The sequence below is a fragment of the Hakea prostrata genome, chromosome 7, assembly GCF_041222555.1.
Source record: "Hakea prostrata isolate BN-2017 chromosome 7, UWA_Hpros_2, whole genome shotgun sequence".
In the NCBI taxonomy this organism is placed as follows: domain Eukaryota; kingdom Viridiplantae; phylum Streptophyta; class Magnoliopsida; order Proteales; family Proteaceae; genus Hakea; species Hakea prostrata.
The window spans coordinates 2,119,361-2,143,237 of NC_142606.1; the positions used below are offsets into that span (position 1 = coordinate 2,119,361).

Below are 23,877 nucleotides of genomic sequence, written 5' to 3' on the forward strand. Positions count from 1 at the left end.
CCCAAGAGTATGATGTGGAGGCAAGTACTGTTTCCTTTGATTATCTTAAAGTGGGATAGACGAGAAGAAAGATGAATGGTCCCAGGCCCATGTGAATGTGGATGAGGAGTTGACAGAAAATTGTCACTGGGAGATGGAGAAAAATACCTGTGTCAGAAGACCATGTCACAAACGGAGGAGATGAGGTTTTCCATGTCCATGTTGCAAATGAAGAGGATGATCAGGGTTCCAATAGCCATGTTGCAAGCAGGGAGGGAGAGGAGGATTCCTATGCAAATGTTTCTGATGTGGATGAGGAGGCAGCAGCAGATTGTGAATGGGAAATAAAGGAAACTGTGGGAGACACTATAGTGCCAAAAGTGACTCTATGTGCCACAGATGAAGATGGATATGAGAGAGCCCATCTCCATCTTGCAGATATGGATGAGGAGGTCAGAGTTGATTATGAAAAGGTAATCAACGAAATTGGGGGAAATGCCCCAGTGTTAGAAGCTGTTGCCCGTGCATAAGTTGCAAATGAGGACAAGGAGGTGGTGCATGCCTATCATGTATATGAGGGGGCAGATGAAGAGGTGTTGCTGGATTATGAACAGGAAGTGAATGAGACTGAAGGAAATGCCTTAATGCCAGAAGCAGTTGCCCATGCTCAGGTTGGGAATGAGAAGGAGGAGGTTCCCCATGCCCATCTTGTGAATGAGTAAGTGCAGGTGGATGTGGATCCTGTTGGGGTGACATGAGATTGAGGGGAATGGTACATTACCATTATAGTTTCTGCCAATAACTTATGTGATGTTGAACAGGGACTTGCCAATGAGTTCACGAAGAATGATTGGGTGAATGATGCTGTAGTTAGTAACCATGTACCACGATTTCCAGCTGGAGAGAACATAGAAGCTGGTCTATATGTAGGCCAAATCTTTCAAACGAAGCAACAGTTACAGCACGCTGTGAAAGAGTATGCCATTAAGGCACCTTGTGAGTATATTGTTCTGGAGTCAACTCCATCATTGTTGTCCTTGAAGTGTAAGAATGAGAGATGTCCATGGAGACTTCATGCACCACTGAAAAGAAGGTTATGAAACATGCTGGGTCCCATAATTGTGTCAACTCAAGCACCGAGCAAGATCATGCACAGTTAGAGGCAGAATTTATTTGTGGTAAGATATTGGGGATGGACAAAGAGCATGTGTCAATCACACCAGCAGCAATTATGGCACATATGCAGCAGACTTATGATTACAGTATCTCCTATATGAAAGCATGGAGTGCAAAACAGAAGGCACTTGAGAAGATATTTGATTTCAAGAAATGTTTGCTGAGACCAATTTAGAGGTTCCTGCTAGGAAATCCTTCTCTGATGAAGTGGTTCTAACACCAGAAGCTTCAGTTGATCTATTTCAGCCATTTGATGCCAGTGAGGGAATGTCACAGTTTACACAATTCACTGAAGATGAGTGTGATGCATTTATCGATCTTCCTTGCCAGGGAAGGAGGAAGGCTGCCAAGAGAAAAAGGAGGTGGCTTTATTAAATCAAGTATGACAGTTGTTGTTAGATTGAGTGAGAGAGGTTCAGGTATGATTCAGAACTGACATATGGGGTATTATCTACTTGATGATTTAATGCTTGCTCTTCTTAAATATAAGCAGTCCTTTTTTCATTTCCATCATTTTTTTTCTCTTCTATATATCATGATTGCAAAATTGTTAGGCTGTCTACATTATAACCATCCTCAAACCCCACAGTGGTGGGAGACTTATGCACTGGTTACCTTCATTTTATGCATTCATGTCTTCAGATATCAACTACACATTATTTCACTCTCAGGCTTCTATTTTAGCATTGATATAGTTCTTGTTTATGAATTTTGGAGTTTTAACTAAAAAGAGTTCTTGGTGAGCAGTATGTTGCCATTGGACGGTTCCATTACAGCTTAACTCATCACAACTAATTCTGATCCCAATTAAATAGGGTCTGCCATGTGTATCTTCTTTTCCCCTTAATTTTCTTCACATCTATTCTCCTTGTCAGCCCCAAACCAGACGTGCCTCTGTTGATCCAAATACAGCTTAGTGGGCTTTTTTCTTCTCTAGGTTTTAGGTCTTGAATTTAAATTGCAAAACATACTCTATAGGTAGCTTGTGGCCACTTAAGTTATTCAATTAAAGTTACATTAAAAGATTGAGGACAAAGAGTGGGAACTGTTTGGTTAAAGAGGTGAGGGTTGACGCTTTTCACTTAGATTGGTCACCATAATGGTTGTTTATGTAATGCCATTTTGGTGACCAACTAGGAAAAAGAGTTCCATAATTGAAAACTTTCCACCATGCAGAAAACTTGCTTCACGGTATGCATATCTGCTGGTTTAACAATTCCTCCTCTTGCTCATTATTATAGTTGTTGAATATTTTGTTGAAAGGTTTTACTAAAGGATGAATTTTGTGTAGAGAAGTTAAAAAAATCAGCCAGCAGGAACACTAAACAAAAAGTTTTGGCAGTTTCTCCTTCTAAAATTCTATACGTTGAGACAAACAGAAATAGTTAGATCATTCTCAATTTTAGCTTTTGCTGTCTACATTCATTTTCAAATACCCTTGCACCCCACACCTGTTTTAGTTTACCTCTTCATCGTTGATCCACTTCAGCTCATTCAAAGGCAAATCTGTCTGAAGGAAGAATCATAAGCTGGAAGGACAAAGGAGCACTCTTAACCCAGAGAGTGTTTGATGGGAATTCAAGGGGGGCATTTAAGGCTTTGAATTAGAACTGCTTGAGTATCTATTACATCCCAAAGCCCCACATTTTCTTGTCTGTAACAGTGGGAAAATCTATGTATTGGGTGAAATATTTACCAAGATGTGGATTCCCAGTTGTTCAGGTGTTGCAATAGACTATGTTGATTGACATTAAGAGAGAGATTTCATGTGGTCGGCCAAACATGTCTTCCCGTTGACAGAAAAAAAAAAAAATGGTAATTCCTCAAGAAGTGGATGATCCAAATACCAGTTCTCCGTGTAGATTGTTTTTTTATTCCTCCAGATTTCATCCTTTCTTTCTGCTTCTAGACACTCTTCCAAATTCCAAAACCATGTGTATCTATGTCAAGATCACTATTCCAACTACCTGTCATTTCAACACCATGTGTGTCAAATGCTATCTAGTTCTTTTTGAGCTACTAAGACCCAGTCTTCCCATGCTTTGTGGCTTACAATACATCAGAATTACCAAATTGAAGTTGAAATTATCCTCATGATTATTCCAAAGGAAGTCCTAAAATTTTTCTCCAATCTTCTAGTGTCAGGAATTGCACAGCAGAAATAATGGCTAAATAAGCTTTGTTTGAGACATCTCTTTTTTTACTTTCACTTTTGGACAGTTAAGCATGTCTCCATATGGTCCTCAGAATCTTTTGATTTCAGCTTACTGTTACTACCTCTCCCCAACCCAAATCCCAAATTATATGTTATAATGAACAAAATGAAAGTTTTTTTGGGGACGGAGTTTATGAGTTCTGGAATTGACTAAAAGACTGAAAGCAACCAACCCACGGCAAAGAGCTTACCCCGCAGGCCAGATAAAATGTCATGCTCTGTTTGGATTATTTATGAATTGGCTGTTGGGGGTTTTCTGATTCTGAGAGCATATGAAGTGCATTGTTCCTTTGTAATTTGAAGACATCTGAATGCAGTTTTTTCAGCAGGATATGCATTTTCATGGAATGGAGTTCCAGACCAGGGTGGTAGCTATAAGAAGCTTGTCTATTACCACTTGCAATATTCTGTTGTTTTGTCTTCTGTAAGTCTGCAAAACCTGTTTTGCATGTATTACATGCTAAGTGTACAACTGAGTTATCCAAGCGATGGTGTGTCGCAGTGATCTGCATGTTTATGTGAAGTTTAGAGCCTCTGCAGCATTCATGTCATGTCTGCTGTATTAAACAAGGAAGAAAGAAAGACGAGTAGCAGGCCTGGACCTGATGGCGAAGAAAGCGACAAGGATACTTTGGTCTATGTTTGGCACAACTGACTCTATGATAGAATGTTTCAAAAGGATGACTGTCACTGGAGCAAATGAAAAAAAAAAGTTGACAAAATATGTTCTTCTTTTATTTTATTCTACTTTATTTTTGTTGGCAAATGGGGAAAGAACTGAAGAAGTGGCCATGTTGTAATCCCAATCTGCCAAAACGAGACAAAGGGTCGTAAAACACAGAATTGGGATTAGGGTTTGAATTATATGTATCAAGTATCATATGGGTCAGGTGATTTTAAGAGACGTTCATCTCATATCGAGTAATGTATTGTATTGGTTGATACATTTTAATGTACTTTAAAAAATAAAAAGAAAGAAGATCTATCATATTGGATATAATATCTGTTGTATCAAATATGGATACGTATTTACTAGTATTGTATTATATCTTGAGATATTTTAAATGTTGATTTTGATTGAATTTGGTCCAAACACTATTTGAAATCCCTATGAACAACCTCAAAAATAAAAAGTAGAGAGATTTTTGTGTTACCATGCATTGAGCACACTCGAACAATATTAGCTACTTTTATTTGAAAAAATATTATCGATATGATTTTTTAATCCCTTATCCATAAATGGAGATTCTGCTCGCATTCTAGCTTCTAATATTTATATGTGATATATTTTTAATATAGTATATACATGTTTTACTCAGTTCTGATGATTTTGTATTTTAGTTAATCTCTTTTCTAGGTATTGCTTCTGAAATGAGTTTGGGCGGGCAATTACAAGTTACAACGGTCTAAACCCTTTTTTCCGGGTGTCAAATGTTTTTGACCACAGACTACAGAGGGGCCCACAAGGTAGTAGTGATGAGTCTCACTTTTTAATTTTTTTAAAAGTAAATATCACTTATCATCCATCTTAACTGGAAAAATAGTACTTGCATCCACTCTTACTTAGATAATATCATTTACCTCCCCTTTACCTAGTAAATATATCAAATACCTCCCCTCTTGTTAACTTTCTCGGTTAAATTTAACTTTTATCGTTAAATATTTTTCTAAAATCCCAAAATACCATTGACTGAAAATATTATTTTAATTTAAACTCTAAATTACCTTAATCACCCTAGCAGCTAAAATATTAAATCATCCTCAATTAAAATAATTGCTAAAAACCAAAATACCATATTTAAAATCCAAATTATCTTTAATTATTAAAATCCCAACATACCTTTTTTTTTCTTTTCTTTTTTCTTTTTTTAAATTTTATCAAACAACTAAAAAAACACGAACTACTTGATATCAAAATGCAATTTCAATACTAAATTATCAAAAGGGTATGTTGGGCTTTTAATAAGGAAAGATAATTTGAATTTTAACTATGGTGTTTTGGATGAGTGGCAAAATTAGGATGGATAAGATAAGAAACGATCATATTAGAGTTGGTCTGGGAGTTGCTCCTATAAGTGATAAGCTTAGAGAAAGTCGTTTGAGGTGGCACGGCCACGTTCAACGGAGACCTATAAATGCTCCTGTTCGGAGAAGTGATATAATCCATATTGAAGGAACTAGAAGAGCTAGGGGTAGACCTAAGATAACCTTAGGAGAAGTGGTGAGAAAGGATATGTATAGCTTAGGCCTTGTATCTAGCATGGCCTTGAACATAACCAATTGGAGGGCAAGAATCCATGTAGCCGACCCCATTTAGTTGGGAAAAGGCTTATTGTTGTTGTTGTTGTTGTTGTTAGTATTTTAACTGCTAGGGTGATTATAATAATTTAGGGTTTAAACTAAAAAAATATTTTTAGCCAATGGTAGTTTGGGGTTTTAGAAAAAAAGTTAACAGAGGGGAGGTGCTTGATATATTTGTTAGGTAAGAGGGGAGGTAAATGATATTATCCAAGTAAGAGGGGATGAAAGTGCTATTTGTCTAGCTAAGAGGGGAGATAAGTGATATTTACTCATTTTTTTTATTTTTTACTTGTGGGTCCAATATATTTGTGGTTAGAATGTGGTTAGAAAGCGGAGGAGGTGATCCACACTCATTATTGATAGCCTTTTGGTTGAACAGGGAAACAAACCAATACATAGCCGAAATCACGGTTCACTACCGGCCATCAGTGAATCCAGATCAACACCCATCAAGGGAGCACAGAGTGCTCCTTGACAGCTTTACCACCACAAACCATGTGGGGACCTACGAATCCGGATCATCACGCCGTTAGGGGAGCACTCTGTGCTCCCCGACGGCTTTACCACCACAAATTCTGTGGGACCCACATGTAAAAAAAAAAAAATCCCATCACCCAACCCCTGGGTCCCCCTGTATTTACGGTGGTAAAGCTGTCTGGGAGCATAGAGTGCTTCCTCGATGGATAGCTGATCTGGACTTGATTTATTTATTTATTTTTATGTTTTATTATTTTTAACCAGTGGGTTTCACATGTTTTGTGGCGGTAAAACCAAGTTCTCTATGCTCGCTGACGGGGATACAACAAAAATGCTTTTAAGTGCTATTCACTCGGTTTACTTGCTTTAACCCGGACCAGGAAGGTTCTAACCAAACCAAACCAAACCATCATCTTCTACCCTGTTTAATTGTTCTCAACCAAAATCCAGACTGAAGTCACAGAGTCATCATCGTACAATCTCATCGTTCTTCACCCCAACTGCTGCAACTCTCCAACATTGCAGGTTCTCCCCGTCTTTTTGTCACATGATAGGCAATGAAGTATTTATTCTCTTCTTTTTGCTATCAACTGTAGTTTCTGGGTCAAGTTTAACCTGAGAGTGACGCAGGACAGCAACAAAATTTGTTTCTAGTCGTCATAACTTGAATTCTAACTTTTTGCAAGCAAGCGACCCACATTTGATGGTCACTTCGGACCACTAGAGCATGCTAATGGAGAATTTTCCACAAAAAAGTATTTCATTGAATCTGGAATTCAAGAACCACCAGCAGTAGTTTATTTTTTCTTGAATACTTTTCCTAGGGTATTACAAAACAAGAATCCACAGAACAGTAGTCTATTTTTTTTAGTTTACCACAAATCAAGAATCCAGAGACAGTAGTCTAGTAATTAGAAAGTACATACCTTGCCAAGCATGTTTGCTGACAGGGGTGCAATAACCATTACATCAGCCCAATTACGGAGCTCAATATGAAGCACTTTGTCACCAATTTTCTTCTAAAAGAGCCATTGATCCTCATCAACATAAAGAGGAAAATTGTGAGGAAATGATGATCTATCAATAAAGCGTAAAGCTGTGTTGGTGACGACCACTATAACTTCTGCCCATTGACAGATATAAGACAATAAACCCTGAAAATTAATTGCAGCAACAAGAACTTCAGATCTTCAATGGCAGAAAGAGAACCCCATTAATTAATTGCTAAAACTCGAAGCATATTTGTGATTGGAGATTAGACAATTCATCCGAAAACATCAAAGCGTCAAAAATTAACAGTAATATCATCCAACCATTGGGTGGATTAACCAGAAAAGTTCAGATACAACAAGGGAATTGGCTGAAATAATATTTGTCACCTCTATTTGCTTTCTGAATATATCGTTCTTCAAAATTTTGATGGTGTACCAAACTCAATCTCTAAATTTAAATAGAAATGATTTATCAAAAATAATTAATATAAATAACATGATCAACAACAGTAGCATCATCATTTTGATTTGGGGATGATCCGATGAAGCCCACCCATGAAGGGTCTCGACTGCTCTGGAACAACTGAACAGATAAAAGTAAAAGATTTAAAGTAAGCAAAACAGAGGAGAAGAAATACTTCATTGTCTATCGTGTAACTGATTCATACATTTTAAAAGAGGGAGATTGAAAGAGAAAATTTAAAAGAAAAACAGGGAGAACCTACAATGTTAGAGAGTTGTAGCAGCTGGGGTGAAGAAGATGGGATTGTACGGTGATGACTCTTCGACTTCAGTTTGGATTTTGGTTTAGAACAATTAAACAGGGAAGAAGATGATGGTTTGGTTTGGTTTGAACCTTTCTCGTCCGGGTTAAAATAAGTAAACCGAGTGAATAGCACTAAAAGCACTTTTGTTGCACATGACTAATATCTACGGTAAGAATTTAATGAAAAACCCCAGATTTAATCCTCACCTTAGGCTGCTTGCAGCTGACAAGCAAAATCGCCCTGACGGGGTGATGATCCGTACTCATCACTCCCCTAACAGCTTTTCCCTTCCTGTCATTGTAAAATTTTGTTCTATTACTGTAATCTCCGAACATATCTGCTCAGTACAATTCAAATATAATCGTTCTTTTTTGTTCATTCATTTCTGCATTGGATTTGTTTACTTGAAAGATGATCTCGGAACGCGGATCAACGATCGATCAGCTTTTACAGCTTGGCGTGAATGGAGATTGGGTTGGTTGCCCCACTAATCTACGGAAGAATCTTGAAATTCTTTCGTCGGACCAGGTGATATTTGTCGATGAGCTTGTATAGTAGTATAATCCAATCAAGCTCTTTCGCTGAAATCACTCTAAACCTTCTCGCTGGTAATATCTGTTCGTTGGCAGATTACGCTTGCAAAGATGTTGTTGGATTTGGGCCAGGGTCATCTTTTTGAGCACTGGCCTGAGCCAGGCATTGATGACGATGAGAAAAAAGGCTTCTTCGATCAGGTATGCTTGTGTTCTTTCTCTTACTTTTCCGGAACAGAAGTTCTGTTTTCGTGTTTTTTTGTAGTTCTGTGATGTAATTTTTGGGGTAAACTCGTGTTGAATATTCTCAAATGTTAACAGTTCCGCGCTTTGCGTATTAGATTATTTCGATGCGGCAATTTTATCTTAATGGATAAGTCATAAGTTGTTAGTTAGGTTAAGCACTGTCTGAAACGATGGCTAATTGATTATTTGGAGAAATCAGGTTTTCTGATAATCCCTGATCTGCCGAGCTGCTTTGAGTTGTTGATTGGGTATTTACTATTCACTCCTCCACCTCCTACCCCGAACCCCAACATTTTGATATGTGAATGTCTGTTAGGTGACAATGGATTTAAAGGAAAATTGATATGTGAGTGCATGTTAGACAGTGTAGATATGTGAATGCCAGTTCGGTGGTCATGAATGATGCAACCTGATTTGATACTCATAGAGTTCGGTTTTCACATATAAAATGTAGGCATCTATGAATGTGACAATTTCGCTTGATAGGCATGAGGTATTCGGATATCAAATGTTGGTGGCTGTGAATAATTTAAGGCTATTTAAATGTAAAAAATATCCTGTAATTTAACAAAATGATATCTTTGAGTTGCAAAATGACCTGGAGTGACTGGCTGGACAAGTAATGACGATTGGGTGCATATAAGCTGTCTTACTTTGCTGCAGTAGGGAACAGAACAGTATTGGAGAAGCTAACTGGAGGTTAAGTATTGACAAGCCAACCCCATGTAGTCGGTATAAGGCTGAGTTGTTTTCATTGTAAGAATGGAGCAGTATGTCAAAAATTATGGCTCTTATAATGGATTTCATTTACAAGTCCTCCCCCCCCCTCGCATGTTATTATCCTTTATGGAACTCTCTTAGTTTTGTAACTACTTATCCAGTATCTTGTTTCTTGTAGTTCCTCTTGACAAACTGCTTCACCTTTGACTGTTCATGTGAAATTTTGGTTTCTTTCCAGGTTGCTCGGCTTAATGCAAGCTATCCACATGGTTTGGCAGCCTATATTCAAAATGCGAGGAGACTTTTGGCGGATTCGAAAGTGGGGAAAAATCCATTTGATGGTTTTACTCCTTCTGTAATTTTCTTCATTTTCTTCTAATCTAAATGTTACTTCCTCACTTCTCTGTATCTTCTGTTGCAGTCCGACCCAAGTTTTCTGACATCATCTGTACTTGCAATGAAGTCTTACTGCAGCATTTTTATTTTTCTGCACATCCAACAAAAGATCCTTTATATACAAGATTGTTATATAATTTTATCCCCCTGGTTTGTTGAACCCCATTAGGTTTTCATTCAATCATATAGCATAGAAGACACCACTGTTTGTAGCAAGTAATTTTGGCACTCACTAGAATAGATATTGATTTATCAAATTGTGCTCGAATGCAAATGTTTAGAGTTGGGTTTTGACAGAAGGGACTATTTTTTTTGCAGGTTCCATCCGGTGAGGTTCTGGAATTTGGTGATGATAACTTTATGAAGTTTGAAGAGGCTGGTGTCAGGGAGGCGTGCAGAGCTGCCTTTGTCCTTGTTGCAGGGGGGCTTGGGGAACGTCTAGGGTACAATGGAATAAAGGTTTTATCCTATTGCATTGTATGTACATGACAATATTTGGGGTCTCATGAGGTTGGGGTGATTATTTCTTGTGTATAAATTTCAAGAGGTCATGTTTTAGAAAAAAGGTGCACCTAGTGCACAAGGGTTGCTTTATGGGTCAAGCTCTTTTTATTTATTATTATTATTTTTATAATAATATTTTTTTATTATAATTAAAGAGATAAAATTCCACATCATTACATTTTGCAGGTAGCTCTTCCTTCGGAGTCCACAACAGGAAGATGCTTCTTGCGGTACTACATAGAATCAATTCTTGCTCTGCAAGAAGCTAGCTGTAAGTTCACAGGAGGTTGGTTGCCTAAAGTCACTGGTCATCCTGACCGAGTTCATATGTTTTTGCTGATAAAATTTCAACACGTCCTATTCCATCACTGTTTCCTATGCATCCCTTTTTTCCTTTTGAGAAGGAGGAAATAAGCCAGTATTCAATTGAGCTTCCAGATCCTCTGTAAAATACATTTGATGTCTTTTTAATAGAACCCTCACCTAAATTTTGGCCTCCTAATTTATGCCTTCCTTCATCATTGTTATTATTTTAATAATTTTTATTTTTGGGTGAACTACTCTTATGTGCTGTATGGGAGTAAAACATTGTATCCACCAAACTTGAGATCAGAGTGGCCCTCTGTCTCTCTTAAATTGCAGCCACCATAGATGATGATGAATGAGAAATCAATTAATGCCAAAGACATAAGGACTCAAGAATTCTCTCCTAATTCTAGAAGATTAATTCTTCTCTCAACTGATTTAGAAAATAATTTGTACTTAGACTGTTGGTGAAAGAAATACCGAAAGGGCAGCTTCTATGGATTTCTATTGCCTCAATTTATTACCTTTTCAGTATGGAGGAGAAACTTGCAAGAGAGATTCATGTCGTCACCTGGATGCATTATGCAATGAATGATCACTAGAGAATGAATTTTTTTTTTTTTTGGGGGGGGGGGGGGGGGGGTGAGGGGATTCAACTGCTCATGTCAACGGGTAGCTGACAATCAAAATTTTCTCTTCTCATGTACTAATTTGTGATTCCCTGAGCTGTCTGTGCATCAGATCATGAATTAGGCGGCATGTAACCAAGAGTAGTCTTGTTCTCACATCCTAAAGGCTCAAAATGCAACATCGTCGCACTGTTTCTGGTAGTTAATAACTATCTTTTTAGACTGATGGTATTGTCCTTGGTTTTCTAGGTCAATCCCAGACGGAGATACCTTTTGCAATAATGACATCAGATGACACACACTCACGTACTTTGGAGCTTTTGGAGTTGAATGCTTATTTTGGAATGAAGCAATCACAAGTTATACTGCTAAAGCAGGTGCTTTTTTGTCAAGTGTCGGTACTGGGGACCTCCCCAAATTTTCATTTCTGAAAATCAATTTTTATCCCCTTTTTTTAACGATTATTCAGGACGATTATTCAGGAAAAAGTTGCTTGCTTAGATGATAACAATGCTATGCTTGCAGTAGACACCAAGAACAAATATAGAATTCAGGTATAGAACTTGGTTGATCAGTGTCTTGGAATTCGGATACATGTTAAAAGGGTCATGCTGCTAACATGCATAAGGAACAGAGTCTTGGTGATCTGAGGCTTTCTTTGTGTTCCTCTGTGGTTTGTTTTTATAGACAAAGCCCCATGGCCATGGTGATGTACATGCGCTTCTCTACTCCACTGGCCTGCTAAATATATGGTATGTCCTGTATTTCGACAAAAGTTCTCATTAATGGGCTGGTTCTTCTTTTTCTTCTTCTTTTGCTTTTTTGGGTAGGTGTGTGTGTGTGGGGGGGGGGGGGGTGTTTCTAAACAATTGAAACATATTCTATAATGCGGTTATGTTATGTAGATCAGAGGAGGTATGTATATTGTATGGATGAGGAAATATAAAAAGGAAAAACTATTTTTATCTACTAATATACAGAAAATGATATGCATTTTTAGGATCTGCAATGTTGTTTTCTGGAACTTCAGGTTGCATATGTCATGGTTAGCAGCCAAAAAGATAACTACTATAGGGACAATATCTGACAAAAGGAAGAGAAAATAAAAAAAAAAAAAAAAAAAAAAAAAAAAAAAAAAAAAAAAGAAAAGAAAAGAAAAGAAAGAAAGAAGAAGAAGAAGAAAGAAAGAAAGAAAAAGAAAGAGAAGAAGAAGAAGAAGAAAGAGGAGGTGGATTTTTATTATTCAAATGTTTGGTGCTTTTGTAAATTTCATGGATATTTGACGTTCTCATTTACTTCTTGGATTGCTTTGCATTTAAATTTTTGTTTTGACATGACTGCTTTGTCCTGATTTCAGTTCTCCTTGTATTTTCAGGCATTGTGCAGGTCTAAAATGGGTGCTATTGTTCCAAGATACTAATGGGATTCTCTTCAATGTTTGTTGCTTTGTCTTGCTTATCTTTTTCCCTTTTATATCAAATCCTTGCTTCTGAAACCGCTCAATCTCTTATTTGTTTCTCCTTCTTTGAGTTTTATTTAGGCAATTCCTGCAGCACTTGGTGTAAGCTCTTGCAAACAATATCATGTTAATTCTCTTGCTGTTCCTCGCAAAGCAAAAGAAGCAATGGGGGGAATCACCAGGCTTACACATGTTGACGGTAGTTCTTATCCTATATTCTCATTCCGTGGAGTTCCTTACAGCTTCTGATTTTTTAGTGAGTTAAGTAGGAGCCTGAGATGATTCATTGTCTCTTTTTTAAATCTTCACTTGGTTTTTTTAAATCCTTGTGGCTTGCACCATATAATCTGAGAGGGGACTTGATATCTTGCTTTATTCATCTATATAACTGCTTTGGCTTATGCTGGGAAATTGCAAAAGCGTAGTTATCCAAAACGGCCTAGGAAAGCCTTTCTTAATGGGCTTTCAATTCTCACTCTCTCATTCCTTGTTCAGGGCTAACTGCCTTATTGAATGTCTCCTCTCCTCTTGCTGTCAGGTTTGGTTCTTGCAGGGTGTCACTGTTTATTATTGATTGTCCCATGAGATTTTGGGCTAGGATACGCTTTTTTTAGCTTGAGACTTGGTTATCTTAGAAGGGTTAGCTACGAGAGGAAGAGTTTTTGGTTCTACTCCGCGATTGCATAGCATATGAAAATTTCCTTTTCTATCTGCTAGTTTTTGTTGCATCCTGTAGATGTCTGGTTATTCCAATTTAATTTTAAAATTTCGATTTCAATGAATGATGACATATAGCTTGTGTATATTCAGCCATTGGCTATATCCATAAGTACCTGCTTATATGGCCTCTTCATCAATTAGGAACCGTCTTATGCCCATGAGAACATGGCTATAGGGACTTTTAATGGTTAAGACTGTCTGCTTCCTACTATTTTGGCTTACACCCTTGCTTTTTTCGTTCTGCACTCAACTTTAGTGATGCTGTTTATGCCATGTGGAGCAAATATTCGCAATTTTATTAATTTGTGGTTATTTTCACAATAAACTGACTTCAGGGAGGATGATGGTGATCAATGTGGAATATAATCAGCTTGATCCTCTACTTAGGGCAACTGGCTATGCTGGTGGAGATGTGAATTGTGCGACAGGCTATTCTCCTTTCCCTGGAAATATTAACCAGGTAGACTTTCTGACGCAGTATTGCATATCTTTTTCCCATTATAGGATGTCAAATAAAACTGTTTAATGTTTCAAATATTTGTAAATGGATATGCTCTAGCCTCTAGTGTGGTGTTATTTACCTCCTATCCATTGAAGTATAACTAGTTTCATAATAATTTGAAAAGCAAATTTGGTTCTGGCTAAGATTTTCTGATGTACATGAAATTCCTTTGTTTCTATGAGATCTAAAGACAGATTGGTCTTCTTTGATGGATGGTTTCTTTATATAAGTTGTCCAAATAAGTTCTCCTTGGAAGCTGTGATCAACCTTTTTGCTACTTTAGTACTCACTGGATTGACTCTTACTATTTTAGGTCCCTGTTTCCCTTTACAAACTAAATGGCACTTATATCCTGGATAAAGCTTAAATTGTAGTCTCTTGCATTCCTGTGCAGTTAATTTTGGAACTAGATACTTACATCAAAGAACTCAGAAAAACGGGAGGTGCCATTGAAGAGTTTGTCAATCCCAAGTAATTCATCTCCCCTCTCTCTCTCTCTCTCTCTCTCCCCCCCCCCCCCCCCCTCCCTCTCCCTCTCCCTCTCCATGTCTTTGTGTGTGATGTAGTTGCATTAGGCATTAATCTTGCACAGAAAATTGACTTTTGGGTAGTGATGATATCAGTTGAACCTTTTTTTCTTCTTCTTATTATGTTTGGTTTTTATTGTAATGGGCATACTAAACTATAAGCCCATTAAATGGGGATAAAGTTAGTAAACATGATTAGTTGTTAAGTTCTCTGAGTTATGTTAGATTACTTACTAATTAGGTAGAGTTATGTTTTGAACTTATTTACTTTATTAGGCGGGAGTGTGATTAAGAGTCCTTTTCCTGAGTCAATTAGGAATTTTGTAAGGTCTTGAGGGCTTCAATTTTTGTTAATTCCCTCCTTTTTTTCCTCGGGGTGGGGTGTGGGGTGTGGGGAGGGGGTTGGGTTAGGGTGGGGCAGGGTGCTATTGAATGATGAATATGGAATTGGTGTCCCACAACTGATTTCTTCTCATCTCTTCTTCCACATGATGGGTAAGTGCAGCCTTCGACCAACCCAAACCCAACCAGATTTTTGGACCAATATGAGCCAGGTCTAGTTGAGTCATATTTCTGGTAGAATTTTAGGAAATGTATAATTTGCGGAGAGTTAGGGATGTTGTTGTTGTTGTTGTATTATTTGAGGAGTGATGTCTTTGATTTTTGAGTTTATGTTTGTGAGAGCCTCTGTGGCTGGTGTATGCTTGTGCTCCCTTCTTCCTCCCTCATTATGTGATTTCCCCTTCCCCTTCTTCCTATTCTTATACTTCTCCTTCCATGAAAGCCCTCACTATGGCATGCCTTACTACATATTTTCTCTTTTCAACCTCCCAAGGAAACTGATCTCATCACTTTTCCCTCCCCAATCTATCAATGTGCAAATTTCCTTCTCTCCTTGTTTTCCTTGTACACTTGAGTATTTATTTATATTAGCATTTTGTAGTCAAACTATTCTGTGGTCTTTGAAATGAAATGTTAGTAATACCAAAACAGGAGGATTCCATGACCAGAACAGGTGGTACATATATGTTAAACCACAATTTGGAATCAGGAGAGCGATTTCAAGAAATGGTGGATCTATTCACCCTATCAATAATCGAACCAGATCTTGCCCTACCGTTGAAGTATATTTCATTGTCATTACATTGTAATGTAATCTAAATATCATTCCTATTTGTTGCAGATACAAAGATACTAGCAAGACTTCATTCAAGTCTCCCACTCGTTTGGAGTGTATGATGCAAGATTATCCCAAAACATTGCCTCCATCAGCAAGAGTTGGATTCACTGTACGTAAACTTAGAAATGAAATCTTCTTGTTTTTGAACAACGGATATTGTACACCAAGATCTCTTCAGTTTTACAATGTAATAAATTATTCTCATTATTACATTAGTGAAAGCATTCATTTGGACATTAGGTGATGGATAAATGGCTTGCTTATGCACCAGTGAAGAACAATCCTGAAGATGCAGCAAGAGTAAGAGTTTCTTAATTAAATTACTAAACCTCACCATAATTTATCATCTGAAGTCTGCTTTGGTTTTTTTTTAATCAGCTTTGGGTCCCGTTCATGCTTTTCTAGCAGTCCTCACTCACTAAAATTAGAAGTTGAACACTGTTACCAATTATATTTTGCTATATTACTTTTAGTTGATATGAACAATCTTGTATTTTTCCATTAAAAACCTAGTAATAATTATTCCCCCCCCCCCTTTGTTATGCTTACCTTGTGGCTTGATGATTCTTATTGGGTCGGTTGATTTCTGTCCAAAGATTTAGTGTAGTTGATCTATTTCAAAATAGATAGAGAATAAAGCCTAGGTCGTGGAGTTATCATTGAATAGTGTGGCAAATCAAAGTTACGTGTCTTTTTAGCCTAGTGCTTTTTGTATCGTAATGTAATGGGCATCTTTATGGTTTTGAAACCCTTTCTCTCTTTATTTAAGCTAAGGAAGTTTTATTTTCTAACATAAGAAAAAATGAAAAAGAAATGAACGTATACTTTTGTATTGACATTCTTATATATATATATATATATATATATGAGGTGTTGATGAATTGTATTTTTAGGACTCATCACTATTAGAATATTAGGAGTAAATATTTGACTCATATCAGACATGGATTTGCATTTATTGTTTTGAGTAGGTGACTTCACTATGCCACTATCAAGTCCTAAGCATGCTGAGGGTACATAACTCTCTGGACAACATTCTCTGGGCTCCCCGTTGCCTTTAGTTCTTCCTTACTATTGCTCTATTATTGAGAGAAAAAGAAAAAGGAAAGGGACCAGATCTGGTACCATGTTCTTCTAATCTTCTTGCTACTTGATAGGAGGTAGAAAAGATTGTTTGGTGGGTGAGAGTCATTTTCTGGACCTGAAAATTGAAATAATGGCTAGTTGGGTTTGAGAAGCTCCCATCAAAATGATAACTCCTTTCTGGAGATTTGGCGAGAAGCTACTGACACTTGGAGAGAAATTTGATGGCAGCCAGGTATGGTTTAGGGATGAATGGGATAGGCTTGTAAGTAGAACTCAGATAGAGAAACCATGTGAACATGTCAAATGTGTTTCCTCAACATTTATGAGCAAAAGTGGACAAACAAAATATCCTTTGATCCTGTCTGGTATATGAAGGTTTTTGTAAACCCCCCCCCCTTCCCCCCACCCCCAAAAATGTGGGGAAAAAAAAGAAAGAAGAAAAAGCTAGGGTGAAAGAGGGGATAAGATTTCCTCAGCTTGGTAATCTTTAATGGTAACATGGTTCTAGTGAGGCTTAAACTGACAGAACAAGATTCATGATTTTTTTCTTTTGATAGGTGGTTTATGATGTTGTTACAACCTGAAAGGCACTGATTGTGATTGTTATAGCTGCACCTTTTCTGATTGTATTTATTATCTGTATTTTTCTGTTCCTTTTTTTTACTATCAGAACCCTTCTTGGTTGAGCTTTGCCCGCTGGTTTTAAGGTCTTGAACTCACTTTCTGGAATTGTCATTTTCAATTCTAATAAATTTCTGTATTTCACTTGAAGGTTCCCAAGGGAAACCCATACCAAAGTGCGACTTCTGGAGAAATGGCTATCTATCGGGCATGCAGCCTCATTCTTAGGAAGGTAGTTGCTTCTCTTCTATTAAAGATACGTGACTTTTGAGACATGTTGATTTCTGTATGTCTGGTATAGTACAACAATGAACCAAATTGCCAGAGTTTTCTTTTGGAAGTCAAAACTCTCTCTCTCTCTCTCTCTCTCTCTCTCTCTCTCTCTCTCTCTCTCATTCACTCACTAATTCTCAACATGCACACAGAGGAGAAGACATTAGCGTAGTTGTTCGAATGTTTTGGCAGCTGATCAGCACATATGTCAAAATCTTCTTTCATGTGAAATCATAAATTCCTGTCTCCTTTATCATCAACATTTTGTGATTCCTTAAAACCTGGTTCAAAGTAGTCAAATCAACAACAGTTTGACTGTTACAGTGTTTATTCCATATGAAACATGTCTAGTTATGCAATAGTATCAAAGAGACTTCAAGTCTGGATGTTTTGTATTTCTTTTTTGTTTGCCAGGCTGGCGTCCAGATAGATGATCCTGTACTTAAGATATTTAATGGACAAGAGGTTGAAATATGGCCTCGTATCATATGGAATCCAAAATGGGCACCAACTTTTGCTGATGTGAAAAACAAAATTGGAGGTAGCTGTTCCATTTCACAGAGGTCCACTATGGTCCTAAATGGGCTTAATGTGTTTATTGAAGATCTCTCGTTGGATGGAGCTCTCATTGTCAATTCAGTTGAAGATGCAGAGGTACTCCCTAATGCAAGTGCACTCAAGTGAATTCGAACTCTTGCACTGTTGACACAGCTGCATGCATTTGTTTATGTGGAAGAAAGCATCTGACAGTATCTGAGCAAAAATAACTGGACAGTCAGGAAGTTTGGTAATCTGTGTTTTTATTTTGTCAACTGGCAGGTTAAAGTGGGAGGATCTGTGCAAAACAAAGGGTGGGTCATTGAAGCAGTTGATTATATGGATGTCTCACTGCCTGAAGAAATAAGGATTAAGGGTTTCAAAATTAACAAGATTGAACAGAAGGAGCTAAATTTCACGGAACCTGGGAGTGTTTCATTTAAACCTTAAAGGGTTCCTAAAGAAGCTGATGAAGAGTTGGTTGTTTAACATCGATCTTCAATTCTCATTCACTTGATAGGAGATATATCAGGTATAGTGGTGCACTTTGATATGATTACAAATATCTACTTGTATATTTTAACTCTGATCTTTTAGTCCACCTTTTAAGAAATGGATTATACTTAGCTGTTGGAACTTACTCATCACCTTGGTCCCTTGAATATGATTTGGCTAAGTTTGTTTTCACACAGCATGGGAGGGAATACCAGTTGAACTTTCAACTCTTTCTATCATGACTATTTTCAGATATCCATAATTTTGTTCTCTCTCTTTTTGGTTCTCTGTTTAATCTATGGATTAGGAACATAATAATATCTGTTGGTGTATAGTATTCCCGACCATTATATAATGATGGCAAATCTATTAAATATCCTTTGAGGTGGTAAATCCACAAGCAGGAATGGTTATGTCCATGTTTGTGTATAGATAAAACCTATGTTCAAATAAATTAATTTTTAAATTCAAGAGTTACCACTTTTGCAAATAATTGGTTGATATTTGGGTCGTTTCATGTTGTAAAGGACCCTCCCACTCATTGGTCAAGTTTGATTCAAATTAGGATGCTATATAGGATAAAATGATGGTCAAAGTTGTAGAAAACCTACATAACATTAATGTCTATTATTACAGATAGAGTTTGTCGCAGTTTTGTGAATTTTGAAAATCTAATTGAACCTTTCAGATAAGTTTAGTAGAACAAACATGATTCTGGATGTTGAGATTAGTGATAAAATGAGAAAGTAAATAAAATAAGGAAGGATAAAATTAGAGCTAAACTTAATAGTAGGTCCAATGAGTGATAAGCTGCAAGAGGTCTTGTTGTAGGTAGTATAACCATGTACAATTGGATGAGTGATTTGATTCATACTGAAATAGCTATAGAAAATCTTGAGACAGATCTAATAAAAGGCTCTGTAGATAGGCATAGCTTAGGACCAGTATGGTTTTATATAAGCTGATTAGAAGGAAAAAAATCTTTGCGGCTGATTCCATTGGGTTGGGCTAAAGCTGACTTGAGTTTTGCAAGGTTGGGGTCAGGAGAAGATTCTCTCAATGAACTGGTGGTGAGTGAGAAAGATATAGATGAAGCTTAGAGTTTGATTCCACAACAAATAGGGCAAAGAAGTTCCCATGAATCCCTTGAGAAACCTATGAACCTTAGGAATCATGAGAATCACATCTTAATTCACTATTCAAAACACAGCAGTCTAGGACATTCAATTCAGATGAAGGGAATTAAATACTTGTTCTTCAAGCCCAAATTACATTATAAAACAACACAGTAACATGTAATCACAGAATTGCATGACCTGTATCATCATTGTATTACCAGTGACGGATGTTTGGTATATGCTTAACTCTCCAACCGTCTTTTCCTTGGAGCCTTAAGTCCAATTCTGCAGAAGCTCCAAGAATCTCTAGTGTTCTGAGTTTCTTGAGGTTCTCTATGCCCAAAGGAATCTCTTCCAATTGCTGGCAGTACACTATTGTGAGCCTCTCTAGGCTATAGATGCTGCACCATCTCCTACAATTTCATGTTTCAATCCACCTAAGCGAAGCAGCCCCAGTATTTTGAGTTTCTTCAACTGACCTGCCTTAAGATGCAACTGTTCTCCATCATATGCTTCATGAAGGACAAGATCCACCAAACTAGGCAGTGTTTGGTGGCCCTGCAATGGATCATCTCTTAATCTTGACCATGCAAGACGTATTCTTACCAGATTTTTGTGTGATGTAATCCAATCAGGCAACTTCTTCAATGGTCCATCCAAATAAAGACGATGAAAAAAGCATGGCGGCGACGACGTTGACTGCATATCAATGAACTGTTTATCATTCATTGCTTTTAAGCTTAAGGATTTGAGGTATTCCATCTCTTCAATTGAGGTGCAAAGATCCCCACGATCTGCACTCTCAATTTTGTGATGCCCAACCTCCTCAAACTTCTCAACCCTTTAATTATTCTACTCCCATGGCTTGCCTCTATGAATGCCAGCTTCCGCAAGTTCTTCAAAGATCCAATTCTTTGATCTGGAACCTTCATTCCTTGTAAAGGACTCAAACTAGTGCCATAGAAGCTCTTCAAAGTGTATCCTAGCAAATGCTGTGGCTTCCAAAGTTTTAGGATACCAATAGGCAATTCATGTACATAAGTATCTTTAACATTTACGATTTCTAGGTTTTGTAGCTTCCTAATGGAGTTTGGAAGTTTCTTGATATTTGTATTCCTCACATTTAAATACCTCAAATTTGATAGATGTCCCAATTTATTAGGCAACTTGTTAAGGCATGAATCTTCTAAATCTAAGACCTTCAAGAGCTTTGAATTCCATAAGGATGCCTTTGTAAATGAATTTTGCAGATCATTATGTACTCCCCCAAATAGGAGAAAGGAGTGAAGGTGGGAGAAATTCATGGACTTTGATTCCCCTAGAGTGTTGTTGTGCAATGATAGCCGTCAAACACTTCTACTCAGATTGGAATTTTGATGTGCAATAACTTCACTGAAATTCTACTCTCTTGCTTTGAAAGGATAATATCATGCATGAAGTCATGGACTTGACATCTTTTCACTCAACCATCCGAATATATTAATGACACTTAATCATGCTTCTATGAACTAGCTCATTGAGGTGGTCTTCTGCAACCTCTTTTGGTGTTTTGCCATTTTTCCCACTCACAAACCCTTTAGCTACCCAAAGTCGAATCAATCTTCTACAACCAGTGGAATAATCCTCTAGGAAAAGGGCAAAGTACAAGAAACAAGGTTTAAGGTAGTATGGCAAATCTTGGAAACTCATTGAACGGACTTTGGGTATGCCTGTAAGGAGTGGGTTACTTTCTAACTCATAACATTGTCCATTCTGCTACAATCTTATATTTTGTAGACAAGAGGCCACCCATGGCAACAATGGCAAGTGGTAATCCTCCACACATGTTCAAAATTGTCCAAGATAGTTCCTCTGTTTTGGAGGACAAAATCGAATAGGGTCACATTGGAATGTCTTTCTACAGAAAAGCAACCGTATTGTTGCGAGTTGTGATTAGCCTACTACCTTTCTTGTCATCAGGTAGAGCATTTTTCATGCAGACCCAAAAATCAATGCTCCAAGCATCATCAAAAACAACAACATACCTCTTTGCCTTCAAAGATTGCCTCAGAAGATCAATTAGTTGGTTTCTTTCCGTTATCTCCACTTGTGGGGAAATGGGTTTATTCATTGATTTATGGAATTGCTTTATCATCATCCTTAAGAGCTCATCAATCTTTGGTGATTCAGATATAGTGACCTGGGCATGGCACTCGAAGCATGACGTCACTTTAAAGTTGTCTGAGTTTCTTGGTGAGAGTTGTTTTCCCACATCCTCCCATCCCTACCAGAGAAATGATTGTTCTTCTTGAATCCTTCTCCAGTAGCAAGCTTATCATAGCTCTGCTTCCTCAACATAGAGAGAGGCCATTCGCAGATCGTGTGTGCTGCATTCACAATTTGACAGGAACGATCAAAACGATAGTGTTCGCTCCTCTTAATGTCAAGTACCCGCGTCTTAGAGATTTTGTTACTCATTAGCTATGGCATGGCATCTCTTAATGTCAAGTTACCCGTGTCTTGAGATTTTGTAACTCATTAGCTATGGCATGGCATGTTATGGTATCAAAGTCTTGATCAAGAAAACAGATCTGTGAATGAAGCCTGCAATGCCATGCTGAGGAGGAATTGTATATATGATCATGAATTTATCTGTGACATCTTCAATATCGTAGGCCAGTTTGCTGACTTGTTTCACCCACATCTTCACACTTTCATCCCTCTTCTCCCTTGCATCTGCGTCCCTTAGGAAAGATTGAATGCTTTCCAATTCAGCTGTGATGAACTCAATTTTGCCTTGTACCCCCCACAAGAAATTCGCCTCTTGATTGAGCAATGGATACAGTTGATTGATTACAGACAACATGGCCATCTCTGCCATTTCTCTCCACTCTTCTCCAATGAACTAGCTGTTAGATATCCTTGTGTATAGTTGACTTGGGCATTTTGCTAATTGAGCTTCATATCTGATTTCAGTCTTCAATTATTTTTGCTATCATTTACAATTGCAAGTTGACAATTTTTGAGAGTTTCGTGGTTATGTATACTCCAAATTGTTTTAGGGAATGATTTTATGTTATATGATTTCTATTTGAAAATTTCTCGGTTTGATTTTTCTACTTTATTGCAGTGAAAGACCTATGGTTGCTGGTCCAGAGATTGAAGATTGTAAAAATATCAAGCTCTTCCAATGGGAAGATGAAAATCCACCTAGGGTGATGCTTGTTCACGCACTCCCACTGGTCAGTAGTCTCTGGAGGGCATGCAGCAACTCTTTCCCTCTAAGAAATCTGGGAACCTGTTCTCAAATTTTATTACTAAATAAGATATCTTACTGAGATTGGAACAACCATAAAATTTTTATTGATTATTTGATTTATTTATTGAAAATCAATTTAAATTTGAAATTAAAATAAAATTTATATTAAATCTGGCATTATTGCAATTAAATTTGTTAAACGCCATAGGTATAGGTGATTTCAATTCAAGCTCGAGCTTCCTGGGAATTCTTTCGAATAGACACTGATTGACTTGTACTATATTCTGAAGGTTCAATAATGAAGCTTTCTCAATGATTGCCTTGAATTTGTCAATGCCGAGGAGCAATTTACATTTGTTTGTTTATAATCTGAAGATTCAATAATGGAGCTTTCTCAATGATTTCCTTGAATTTGTCAATGCAGACGAACAATTGAAAATTATTTAGTTTTTAAAAATATAATAAATGACATTTTTTCCTGGTGCAATTAGTGATAATCGACATTCACGAATAACTTGGGTTGAATCCAGAGGCATGGAAGGCAACAAGAGACTAAAGTTGAATATTTCTGAATCTCCTTCTAAAGTAACTTCTTCCTATCAAGAGAAAAAAGTATTAATCCTAATAACAAGGAATATGAAAAGGATAACTAACTGTAGTCCGCAAGGCTTCCTGGGCGTTCATCTCAAGTTCAATATACATTGGAGGATCCAAATCTAGGTTTTGCTCCAGAGTCAACAATACAGAGACCATGTTTGCCGTATCTGCTAAATTTCTACTTACAGGTCTGAGCTCCTATTCTGGGAAGAGAAGATAATGATGAACCGGTCACATATGGAGATTGAAGCACGTTAAATTCATGAGTATTTCTAGACTTTAC

The 23,877-nt window shown here is 37.4% G+C and overlaps 1 protein-coding gene across 3 annotated transcripts; it reads left to right on the forward strand.

The window, feature by feature from the left end:
• The first annotated feature begins 8,147 nt into the window (after positions 1-8,147).
• LOC149008899 (UDP-sugar pyrophosphorylase-like) lies at positions 8,148-23,786 on the forward strand. 3 transcript variants are annotated; one of them, XM_089161105.1, is made up of 18 exons: positions 8,148-8,435; positions 8,537-8,641; positions 9,645-9,761; positions 10,121-10,279; positions 10,493-10,592; positions 11,491-11,618; positions 11,724-11,795; positions 11,929-11,993; positions 12,617-12,677; positions 12,782-12,899; positions 13,756-13,880; positions 14,317-14,393; positions 15,633-15,738; positions 15,870-15,929; positions 17,488-17,568; positions 18,024-18,263; positions 18,429-18,678; positions 22,869-23,786. In XM_089161105.1, the coding sequence occupies exons 1-17, from the start codon at positions 8,319-8,321 to the stop codon at positions 18,594-18,596; spliced, it is 1,899 nt and encodes a 632-aa protein (XP_089017231.1). In that variant the 5' UTR covers positions 8,148-8,318; the 3' UTR covers positions 18,597-18,678; positions 22,869-23,786. The 3 variants fall into 3 exon arrangements, with proteins under 3 accessions (XP_089017231.1, XP_089017232.1, XP_089017233.1); XM_089161106.1 differs by having other exon boundaries at positions 10,493-10,577; XM_089161107.1 differs by having other exon boundaries at positions 8,149-8,435; positions 10,121-10,261; positions 22,869-23,785.
• The last annotated feature ends 91 nt before the right edge of the window (positions 23,787-23,877 follow it).